Below are 12714 nucleotides of genomic sequence, written 5' to 3'. Positions count from 1 at the left end.
CCACAGAAATGTAAATTTTGGCGAATTTTGAGGAATTTTGGGCAATTTTTGCCCAATTTTGGCGAATTTTGAGGGTCAAAGGTCAAGGTACTACATGTCCCGTTACGCTGTGTCCCGTTACGCTCATCCAATATGGCCGCCGTGACGACACAATCCAATATGGCGGTCGGCACCTCGGCACCTCAGCCTGAAGCCTGCGCCAGTTCCGGCTAACCTATACTACTAATATAATTTGAGGCTGCTATCTAGATTGTTATTTTAGCTAGTTCGAGATAAAGCAGCTGGATACATACATAGTATGAATGTGTATTTCATACCCGAAAGACGTTTAATGTGGTAGTAACCTTAATTATTTTGCTTCTTAAGTTTTTTTGTTTAATCCACATAATTATAAAAAAAATCCTAATTTAATCATTTATAAGAGCATTTAGAGCTTATTTGATACTAAAAACGTCATTATTTAATAGTTTAAAAAAAATTAAAGGCAAGTTTTGTGTCAGTCTAATCATGTACTGAAAGCATGAAGTCATGTGGTATATAGTTTTTGTTTAACCGTTCGTATTTAGCCTTCATCAAAAAACATTTTTTTTAATGTATCATCTATTAAGTAATAAAAAGTAGGGTTTCCCGAAACCCTAAATAATTACAGATTTCTGTGGTTTTGGGAAAACGTAATTTTATTTATTTGAAAAATGATATTTTAAAATAAAGAATTTTTAAGAAGGCTACATAAAAACGGTTAATCCAAAGCTGTATATCACATGATTTCATACATTCAGTACATGCGAGGACTGATTTAAAATCAAAACTATTAAATAAGAGTATTTTTAATAAATAATCTATCAAACAAATATATTTGGTTATATTATAATATTATTTACAATCATGTGCAAAACATTCTATAATAAAAGCTAAAATAATTTTTGGTAATACCCCCTTAAGCATGTAAAATTTGACATAAGCTGAGTTTTGCCTGCTCTCTTGTAATTTTATGTAGTGATCCTTTTTTTTTTAATACTGAGGGTTTTTTCTTCTATGATAGTCATTGTAAGAATCATTCAGTGAAACGGTTGTGCACAAGCCATTCAGTAAAAGATTTAAGTAATTCTACTGATTTTTTCCGGCCGTAGTTTGCAGAGGCCACAGCTGGGTTTGAACGTCGTGATAGGTTCCTATGACAGCGGGGAAGTGCGAGAGAGTGTTCAGAGCAGGAGCAAGCCCTAGGCCTGTACAAATACTAGTTTTTTTTATGCGATGAGAACATCAAAACCCATATTTAAAATATGCGTGAGTTCGAATATAATTGCGAATATTGCTCTCGGTGAAGCTTTTAAAATACGGGATTGAATTGAAAAATACTGCTACGAACGTGACATTGGCCGGGACACGTGCAGGTGCAGAGCTGGCTGGCGACTGCCACAATATGATATGTGCCGCACGCGCCTGAAAGATAACAAGGATTGTCGCTTTCCCCCCTCCTTCCCACCACTCCCCGCGCGGCGCCTGCCTTTGACACGTAACTGACACCGGACAGCTGGGAGTTGCGCGAGCCGCCGACACGTGTTTTCGAGAAATTTCTGCCGTCGGGACGGCTCGGAGTCACGCGACAGACCCCGGCCGCTCTCGTGAGTTCTGGAATTGCGCCGGGTCCTATATATAGGCCCGAGGACGTCAGGGGAGAGTCAGTGAGTTCAGAGTGTTCAGTCGGGAGTTCTCCCGCGGCGGAGTTTCCCGGCGATAGTGCCGCGGGTGCGGCAGAGTGGCGAAGTCCTTGGACGAAGGGAAAGTGCGTCGGCGGCGGCGGAGTGTGGCGACGGAGTCCTGCGGTGGTGACCCACGAGGGGTGCTGCGGCGAGAGTTGCGCCAGAGGTGCGGCCCAGAGAGTTGTGTGGAACGAGTGACTGGGGAATAGACCTTTCTTTAAGTGTAATTAATTATTTGCGATTTTAGAAGATTTTTGTAAGTGACATAAGTAGTGGCAATAAATAAAATTGTGTAGTGTAATAAAATCTTTAATTGGGCTATCCTTTACACACCCGCAGGAAAATCGTAACAATACTATTTAACGTTTGTAATGTTTCAACTGATTACGTGAGTAACTAATTGAGCCCTATGAACAAAATAATTAAATAAAAGTTATAAAATAACAATGCATAGTAGGTATTTATATTGGGCATTCGTAAAAGCAAACGAAGTGGCACCTTTAGATTTTTTTTATACAGCCAACTTTATTCAAGCAAACATATACAACAACAAAAAAACTAAATATTTTCATGAGCGAATCTTAGGCTTCTAATGTTTAACGCTTTGCAACAAATGTGAAATTTCACATCAGATGCAAAGATTTGCATCACAACCGATGCATCAAATAAAAAAATGAATATAAAATTTTCTGGTGAAGTGAAATCAGATATTATTAAAGTTATATTTTAAAAAAACTAACAAAACACGCTTCAATGGTTGCACGAACTAAAAAGTAAAAAATAATAATAACCTTTAAATTTTAATAATCTGTTCAACAGCTATAGAAAAAACTACAACTCTGCATATCGTATTTTTTTTAATTAGCTTAAAATAAGGATCAAGTAATAAACAAAACAATTAATTCTAATAAAACAAGCGGGTGTGCTCTCCTCTTTCATTTTCATAATGACTCTATCCTAACGAATAGTCATTTGTGGTAGAAAATTTAAGACATCTGATATCAAGCGTGCGGTTGCTCTCTTCTTTCATTTTCATAACGACTCTAGCCTAACGAATATACATTAGTGGTAGAAAGGTTAAGACAGCTGATATAAAGCGAGATTGCTCCGCACTGGCCTCTAGCGAGCCGGGAACTTAGAGCGGGAACTCGTGGCTCGAAGCCGCCGGCCGAGAGAGAGAGAGAGAGAGAGATAGAGAGAGAGAGAGAGAGAGAGAGGTCTCGCCGACTGCGGATCCGCGTCACGCGCCGGACCGCCGCGGGGAGCTTGTGCGGTCCTGGCGGCGAGGGTCTGGCCTGCGGGCCAGCGCGGTCTGCCCTGAAGCACGCCCCGGGGACCCCCACCCGTAGCCTCGCCCCTTCGAGGACGGCAAACCCGCGGAGCAGCTCTCCCGTGTGAAGCTAGCCTTCGTCAGTCTTACTCCTTGAGTCGCGTCCGAATCGGTCTCCAGTTCACAGTAGGGCGTAAAGTAGCACGGTCGTGCACATATGCTTAAGGCCAGGTTTAACCCCCCCCCCCCCCACTCTTCCCCGAAATGTTACCTCATTTTAATGCCATAGATTTTTTTTTATCAGGGACATTTATACTTTTTTGGATTTTGTGTTTTGTATAGAATTTTTTTCACCAAATATGTAATACTCGTTATCTGCCCTTTTTTTAAAAATATTATTAGTTTTAGTTTTTTATTTGTTTTATTAATTGCGTTACTATCACCCACTAGGAGTTCCGTTTCTGAGTTTCAATAGCTGGTTAATACATACTTAATTTCTTACAAAGTACAATTTTTGATCGATTTCTTTATGAAATTCTGCAATGAGCGAAAAAAATAATAATAATTTGAAGGATAAAGCCAATCCTTATGGGGGCACATCTAGTAAGGGGTGAGGCGGAAATGATAAGTGCGAAGCTCGCTGGTGCTTCTGGTGCGGCATTGCCTCTAAGCGCAAGGCTCTGAAATAACGCGCAGTCTTCTCGTCGTGCACGGTAAAATTATCAGGTTTGAGTGGTGGCCACAATATTATATGGCGTTAGAAGTTAAGATAAATGTGTAATGCAAGTCGCTGGAATGCTTTCAGCAGAATCTGCCGAGCGTTTCATGGCTGAAAATCATTCTGAAAACAAGCGTTTTAGACAGTTAAGCTCTCCCTAAAAAAAAAATAACCACTCATCCGCCCTCAGTATATTATTAAATGCTATTCACCACTCTGAGAGTAGTGTTCAAAGAAAGTTTCTTCTGTAGCTCCGCACTCCGTGTTTGTGGCCAGAAACTTAGGTTCAGGGATGAACCCCATGACTAGACACCTGCAGAATTCGCGGATTCATTCGGTGATAGGCTATAATTCAAACACATATACCTCTTTGATAATTTTGCTATTGGCTTACTGTTCATCTGGACGAATCTCAACCAGTTATAAACTCTCAACCAAAGAAGGATCAAATCACAGACAAACCAGCTGAGACGACTTACAAGTCGGCAGCCAATGAACTTGCGTTATTTGCCCGAGTGTACAGGGGTATGTGCAGTCTATCCTGAAGGCCATTGAAACCGCGAATTTTGCAGGTCTCTACCCATGAGATCATGACTTGCTAGCGATAAAGCCAAGGACTAGGACATAATTCTACAGGAATCAGAGAAAGATTAATGCCTACTGACGCAGAGGGAGAACAAAAATTTAACCAGTAATCTTGCTGGTTAACCAAATGGAGTAATACTTTCTTTCGGTATCAAGTCACGTCCAAAGAACGCCTTAAAATTCGGAATTGAAGCGGATGTGTTTGGGACGGGTGCGAATATACCAAGTGATGGAGTCTACTAGTAAAGTCTAATCAATAAGAAAACCTTTCTGCAGCCCACAGTGACGAATCAGACGGAGGGCCGTGCTCGTATCGAATGACAGACCGAGTACGCCTACTAACACACATAACAGTTATTTAAAGGTCTTAACAACAAACAATATACATTACACAAAAGAAAACTTCGTGTTTCCAGATGATGTGTTCTTTGAAGAAACTAAGTTTTTATTTTAATTTTTAGGTTTTCGTGTTTTATTTGTAACATGTCAGGCAGGTAAGTGCAATTAATTTTTATTCTGTGAACTTAACAAGACCTAATACATTTTGTTGATTCCCTGTGAAAACTTTAAGAGTTTACATTAAAAATAAACCGGATCTTCATTTACCGTAACAATACGAAAATAGCTATTAGGGGACTAAATTATTAAAGTTCTAGAAACTCTCAAGGGTAATTTATTCCCGCGATTCTTGATCTACCAATTTTTGTTACAAATTATAGGACTCAAATTAAATCTTAAATATTGGCCAAACAAAGCTTAAATAATATATTTCCTACCTACCATTTATACGTTATCATATATATTTTTTTGTTTAAAGCAACAGGCTCCGGCAGGCAACCACTAAAAACGTAACCCAGAATTTTACGCTGGCGACTTTACAAGAGCAACAGTTGCCTAGATTCACGAATAACTTCACTTCAAAGAATTCCCAAAGATATGTCAAGTCTTTGGTTTGTTGAGCCATATCTTAAGTTGTAATTATCTAAAGTGAACAGTAATTAGTATCTATTAAAATTTTAAGGACAGGGATTAAGGGAGAATAAAAAAATATTCTTGTATTTCTTGATATAACAGTGGAAAAATAACCTAACCTATCTCCAACCATATCTGCCAGAATCTTTACAAAGCTTTGAGTTGTATATAATAGGCAAAAATACGCTCTAAGTTATATAATAGACAAAAATGCATCTCCAAATCAATTTATTATTTTTTTTAAATTATATTAGTAATTTTTTAATTACGATAACAATGATTTTAACTGTAGCTTTTTGTAAAGTAATTTATTTATATCTTTTTTAGTATCAAACAGCTAATAAATGTCTTGTGCATGTCAATGTCATTAGCAATGATGTTGTTTCGGATATAAGGTAGCAGGTCTAAATATGCACAATTTTTTTCTGAAAACCAATTTATACCTTGTTTTTTTTCTCGACATTTTTCCTCTCTACCTAACCCAAGCAAAAAAAAAAAAAAGGACAGGTCAAAAAACACGGACTATTTTCGTCATGTTGAAATTAAATTGTTTACATTGAATCTTTTCTTACGCAGAATAAAAAATTTTCTCCGTTTATTTTCAGGCACGTGAAGCGTCATTCTGGAAGCAAAACTGCAATGCTCTAATATATATAATATTTATTCTTCCGCAGACAGGCGGGTTTGATTTGAGGTTTCTTTGGGTCGCGGACGAGACTTTAAATGTTTCACTTACCGCGGCTCTGCCAGGGAGCGGCCGGGTTGCGGACGGCCACTTGGGGCACTAATTGTCGGGCGCGAGCCAATTACGACGCCTGCCGTGCCTCAGCAGCCCTGGGGGGGGCGGCGTGACGTCATGATTGCGGGGCTGTCGCGTCATTAGCGGCCGGACCGCTCGGCTGCAGAGTTCGAGTTGGGGGTCGGAAAGGGGAAAGAAGGGCGAGGTGATGTGCGGGGTATATGGGGGAGCCTCCAGGATAATTGGGAGACACCCTGTAGAGCGTGCGGAGGTGCCACTAGTCAGCAAGATCCACAATTTCCCCTCAGCCCCCTCCTCTAGTTCACCCACCTTCCCCCCCCTCTCCCCAACGAGATGTTCTCGGCCGGTTATTGGCGCGGGGCACGCTTGACCTCAACTTTCAGCGCTGCCTTAAATCAACCCCTCTTCCACTCCCCCCCTCCTACTAGATACCCCTTTTCCTATTCACCAACCCTCTCCTCTTCGCCGTGCCGCGTCACGCCATATCAGAGGTGCCGCAACTCTCTTCCGAAGACAGAGTTACCTCTCTCTCTTCCTCTCTCTCAGCCGACCCTTCATCAAGTTCCACTCAGCCCCTGCAGATACTCCAAGGAATATGCACAGCGCTGCTCGTCCGCGCCACGCTATCAGTGTTCTCCAACACGAGATACCCTCAGTAAAAACACTTTCTGATAGCGTATTTCATGAAACTAATTTTACTTTGTTTTATATAGTGATGCTTATTTAAAGCTTTGTATGGCGGAAACTAAAAGTTAGCTCCTTCCTCAATAGTTAACATTTAAATAGAGGGAGCGTGAAAACGATGTTCGTTCCCCCAATGTACGGAAGTGCATAGGCGCGCACAATTAAGTACAAGTATGTTAGAACATGCATAACACTCATACTTGTGCTTAATCAAAGATAACTAACAATAGTTTAGTGTGCAAATGAATGCTTTAGTATACAAACGTAAGTAACTTATATGTTTAAAAGCATGTGCCATTACGTCCTATATTAAGCAACTCCCATTTTTGTTATAATTTTTCTTCCTGATTTAAATATTGTCTAAGAACTATCAGAGTTCAAAGCCCAAATTATCATAAAACATCTTAAATTTTAAGATGAGAGGATCGTTTTACATTAAATATAATTTTGTGTTTGTTTTCTCTACTATGCATTTTGCAAGACTTATTGTATGTAATAAGGTATTTTTTAAAAATAGGCTACTCACGTTTATCCTTTCAATAAACAGTAACTTTTTTTTCTGCCTTGTTTACTTCTGAGTTTAAATACGGTTATATATTTTCAGTAATCGAAGTTTATTTCTAAGAAAAATCTTTCAACATGTTTTATTTCCTGTTTTAATCAACTGTGTTAATTGGTGCCATTTTTTTAATTAATTAATGTTTTCACGGCTGGTAAAAGTAGTCAAAAATAATCCCGGAAAACATAGTACGTGGTATTAGAGCTATCCAATTATTTTATCGAATGTATCTCGGTAAATAAATGTAATAATTTACAGTCAAGAAATATTTTCAACTTGTCTAGAGAATTGCGGGAGGATGTTTGTGTGCCTTTTATTTTTTTCATGCTCTTTTACAAGTTTCCTGTCAACCGTTACTGTACGTTAGCATAATTTATCATGCTAACACTTCTTTGATACGGAATAATGTGACCACCGTGCGCACGATAATCAGTAAAATTATATGAATTATATGAAAACTGAAGTAAGCGAGAATGATAATATTTCAACGTCGTATAACTAATAGAAGTATTTATAACACTAAAAGAATTAAAATTTTAAAAAAATGTAAAGTGGAAAACTTACATATAAACTTGATTAACTTAAAAATTTACTAGTGTAACTCCTATTAACTAGAAAAAATTAACTTATCGTCACCACATCAATGCTAAACGTTTGATTAGTTACTAATGAATGAAAAATAAGTCATAAAATAATGTAGAACACTAAAATTGCATTAAAAAAGTACTGAGACTGATTTAAAACGCCATTGCTGGAACCAGACTGCGCGATTAATATTAAACTTGCTGATAGTTAAGTAACATGGCAGTGAGTGTGAAAACGTTTGGGGAGCTTCATTGTTAAAACGCTATTGTTTTATTATTACTCTGATGTGTTAACAAACCACAGTTAACCAAAATATTCCGCGTTACATTGGTCAACATTTTTTGGTCTTATGCGAAAGTTTGTTTCTTCGCAAATAATCATTTGACATTTTTTCTTCCCTGGGCGAATAATTCCAGCGAAGACGCGCGGGTAGCTGAACATGGCACGTGATAGTTTCGCGGCGACTAAAGCAAACGCTTCTCCCGCCTCCCTAGTCTCGTTTTTGTTTCTGTTCTCTGTCTGTGCAGGGCCCCCCACTACCACCACCTCGCCCGAGCCGCCCGGTGCCAGCACAGACTCTGTGCCGGACGCTAACCTCAGCTCCGTCGGTAAGCGCTCTCGCCTGACGCTTCTCTGTTGCTCCCCCCGTGCGCTTCCCACTCCCACGACTGCACACTGCCACTCCCCTACCCCTTCCGTTCACTAAACCGCCCTCTTCCACCGTAGCGGGCGCGCTTCCATCAAGCGTTTTATCAGGGTAGTCGCCTCCCTAAACACCCCTGTTATCACCCGCTCGACCCCCCGGACAGCCGCGCTAACTGCCCGTGGCTCCTCGACGACACGTAGTGCCCTGCAAACCCCTCTCTCGCGCACCAAGCGCTACCCCTGCACGGTGCCGCCACCACAGTCCAACCCGTCTCTCGCAAGGGTTCAGAATTCCGAACAATCCTCCAGCTGTTTAAAACTGCCTGGGCCTTCGAGGCTGAAACCGCGTACAAGTGCTGGATATTTTTTTTTCCCCCTTCGACGTTCCGCTCTGCGTTGTAGCAGGGATCATCCTCGGGTTTGAGAAATCGTCTTTATGTATGGCTGCGATTGATCGTCCTTTGAGGGAAACGGCTATCCGGGAACACATATACGGTGCGCAGAGTTTCAGGGGAATAAAACCACGCGATTTCAAAACCACTCAAGACATCCGAGTAGGGTCTGTTTATGAAAAGCATTTGAAAATTCGCTGCTGATGTATAAGTAGTTTTTTTTTCGGATTAAGTTTTTAAACTGTATTTTAAAAAAAGTTGAATTAGCTGAAAGGCGTGTATTAAGAGTAAATTTTAGGCATTACACAAACGGTACAGATTCTTGAAAGCACCCAAAAGACTTTCATTACATTTTTGTCTTAATTTCTCTGCCAAATAATGTTACGGTCACTGCTTGAATTTCATAGTTATCATATGCACAACGAGAAGACTGCGCGCCAGTTCAGAGCCTTGTGCTTAGAGGCGATACCGCGCTAGAAGCACCAGCGAGCGTCGCACTTAACGTCCCGCCTCACTAACACAGATACACCTCTGAGGCGGGCCCCTTACTTAGTGTGTTTCCATGCGCAAAGAGTCTAGCAACATCAGGCATCACAAAGACGTTTCTGAGCTGATTTCTCAACCATGGAGATGCCTGCTGCAATGCAGCAATCTAACACTTTGACGTGGTTCAACTGTAAAAGCTAATCTAGTTTATTGGAGAATGGTCATGAAAGTCTGTAAACTGTTTTATTCGCGGTTTTTTTTTACCGATAAAAGGACAACAGAACAGTCCTGTAATAGTTTATATGCTTGTTTACAATCGAGTACTTAAGAATTGACAGTAAAAATAAGTTCTGATCCTTTAAATATAAATGTGTTTACAAGTGTAATTGTTCAAGAGTGTCAATTTTATGTCAGTTATTAATCATTACACTCGCATACACAGAGTAATATTTGAAGGACATGGCTAATTATTTCCGTTAGTTCTGGAGTAATAAATTTTAAACCAGCCTTTTCAATGAAGCAGTAACCACACTTCGGCATCGACAACAGAATTATCCATATACGTAGCATTCTAAACCATAGTTCAATAAAGTTTCCAATGTTGCAGAAATATTTCGGCAATGGTACATCCAACCTTGCCTGCTGTTTGTTGTCCCTGTATGAAAAATATTTTTTTTAATACAACCACAACGCTTCTCGATGTATTAAGTATTATTTTGATTATTTTTTCATCAATCGTGATAAGTATCTCAGAAGTGAATACTGTAATTTGTACTTATTCGTCGAATAACTTATAACTGGGGAATAACTTAGTGCGTTATTACATTAGCATTGCCATAATTCCTGCCTTGTGCGTATCCAATGAAATGTAACTTAACATCAGGTATGATTAATTAAGCACGTCAGCAACTAGGTCTAATTTTTTTTCTGTTCTCATTTTAATTTTTTGTTTAGCGTGTTTCTTAAACTTACTAACTTTTTTCCAAAATTTAATATTCTTTTTAAAGTTTTAGGAACATTGATACACCTTACAGAGAAGGTCTTTATTAAATTATTAAAAAATTATAAACCTTATTATTTTAACTCAACGGAAGTTTAATCGCTTATATAAATAGAATTTATTTATTTCATTTGAAAAAAAAATCGTACGTCACTTCCAGCTTGACAAATATCTTCAAACACCTATCAGCGACCTTCATTAACACTGCTTGAAATTTTCTGGGAAGTATTGCAAACTAACTAACTTGTGTTTTTTATTGTATGAGAAAAACATTCTCTATTGTTTTATGATATTTTTCATGTCTTAACTTGCACTCATGTGTCCGTAAGTGTTGGCATGGGCTTTTACTAAACTCGCATGAATTGTTGCTTTTCTCTGCATGAATATTAATCTTCATTATTTGTGTCGTCTTCAACATGCTAGCAAACGTTTTGGTCGCATCTTGTATAGAACATTGCATTTCCTTCGTTGTAGCGATGTAGTTCCTAAAGACAGGAAACTACATCAGGTCTCTTCCTATTAGCAAAAAAAGAGAGACGCTGCTTTTAAAAACCCTTTGACATTTCGCTCATTAAGGCTGGAGTCTAATAACGTTACATAATTATTCAACTCTCCTTTCCTGAGTGAAAAATTTCGTTAAATGTTTTTTTTCTCTCTCTCTACCAAATGAAATTACGTTTCTTTTTAAAAAAAATGTCACGAAACTGTGAGCTTAAAATCAATCATGGCAGCTTTACAATGTAAACTAGAAAATATGTTAAGAAAATATGTTAAATATTAAAATTTGTTAAGAGATTTATGTCAGCATAGAGCGTATATTTGAATTTTAAATATTCAATCTACGGAGATTATTAGAAAATATGTCTGGTTGGATAAATTGCCACATTTTGCAATGAAGATTAAGCTGTTTAGATACTACTTACTGCATAATTAAAATTTAAAAACAAATAGTTTTTATGTCAATAAAGTGGCTCAGAGTTTACATCTAGCAAGTCTAGTTGTTTCCCACGTTTTTAAACGACATTGCGTTTGACTTACTTTTTAAACATGTTTTAATACAAGTTAAAGAATGTTCAAAGATACAAATATAACAAAAATAGCACTGAGAAATTTATAAACAATTTTTAATTATGTGTATTGAAAATTTATATTTTATTTTACCTTCTTTACTTATCAGCATATTTTATAACTTCAATTGGATTTTTTTCCTAACTAATGTTTAAGAGCTTGCTGAGGCAAGCAAGTTTGTCTTCAAACGTTTTTACTCTTTTGCGACAAATAACGTTCCAGATCAATGATTATCATTTTAAATTTCCTTTATATATTACTTTAACTTTTCATTTAGTAGGAACTAGAGTAAATATGTCGTTTCATATTGAGCTTGACGGAATATTTACTTTCAACTCCTCTATATCTATTCTAATTACACATTCTGAGCATATAACTAATAAACTGTCGGTTACAGGTGTACATACATACCTACAATTTAATAAAGCATAGTAAATGCAGTTAATGGGTGTGAAAATCAACGACTTCTTTCAAACCTAAAGTATACATTGATTTTTAATACTCTATTCGAAAAACATTAGTTGTCACCATACAATATATTTCACGAATAGTCACAAAACGATTTTAATAATAAATTTAATTTTTATGCGGGGTCTACAAACTGTTTGTTCGAGGTTGTGTAAAGAATTGTCCAAAGTAAAAAAGAAGATTGATATTGTTACGATCGTGAGCAAGGCCGCGTCACGCGTAGGTGCAGAGCTAGCTGGGGTGACATCACATGCCACCGTAACATGAGATGTGCAGTGGGCACCTGGGTCGCCGCTTCCCCTCCCTCCAGCCCACTGCTCCCCGCGCGGCGCTGTTAGTTTGACATCCTAAACCTGACAGCTGCGGAGTTACGCGAGCCGCCGACACGTGTTTCGAGAGATTTCTGCCGTCGAGTCGGCGAGGAATGACGCGACTGGCCTCAGCCGCGCTCGTGATTTCTGGAAGGCGCCTGGGCTGACACATAAGACGAGGACGCCGGCCTCAGGAGTCAGAGTTCAGCCGGGAGTTTTCCCGCGGCGGAGTTTCCGGGGCGATAGTGCCGCGGGTGCGGCAGAGTGGCGAAGTCCTTGGATGAAGGTTCCAGGGCAGGGAGTGAGTCAGTTCAGTGGAGTCGGGAGATTTCCCGCGGCGGAGTTTCCGGGTGATGAAGCGGCGAAGTTCCTGGACGAAGGTTCCAGGGCGGACAGTTCAGTTCCGGGAAACAGTGTCGCGGGTGAGGCGAAGTCCCGAGCGGGGCGTCGAGTGGGTCCTCGGTGAAGGGAGGTGCGACGGCAGCGGCGGAGTGCGGCGACGGAGGTC

General features: G+C 39.4%; 1 protein-coding gene across 2 annotated transcripts in view; it reads left to right on the top strand.

Moving 5' to 3' along the window:
• LOC134535038 (uncharacterized) overlaps positions 1-12714 on the top strand; it is a 373285-nt gene that overhangs the window by 184840 nt on the left and 175731 nt on the right. Inside the window, exon 5 of one of the 2 annotated variants that reach the window (XM_063373875.1) lies at positions 8364-8444. The exons of the other annotated variant lie outside the window; for it this stretch is intronic. Coding sequence (XP_063229945.1) covers positions 8364-8444 — 81 coding nt within the window. The remainder of the gene's footprint in view (positions 1-8363; positions 8445-12714) is intronic. 2 annotated transcript variants of the gene reach the window in all.

This window comes from Bacillus rossius, chromosome 1 (genome assembly GCF_032445375.1).
Source record: "Bacillus rossius redtenbacheri isolate Brsri chromosome 1, Brsri_v3, whole genome shotgun sequence".
Classification (NCBI taxonomy): domain Eukaryota; kingdom Metazoa; phylum Arthropoda; class Insecta; order Phasmatodea; family Bacillidae; genus Bacillus; species Bacillus rossius.
This window is presented reverse-complemented; position numbering and strand designations above follow the sequence as displayed.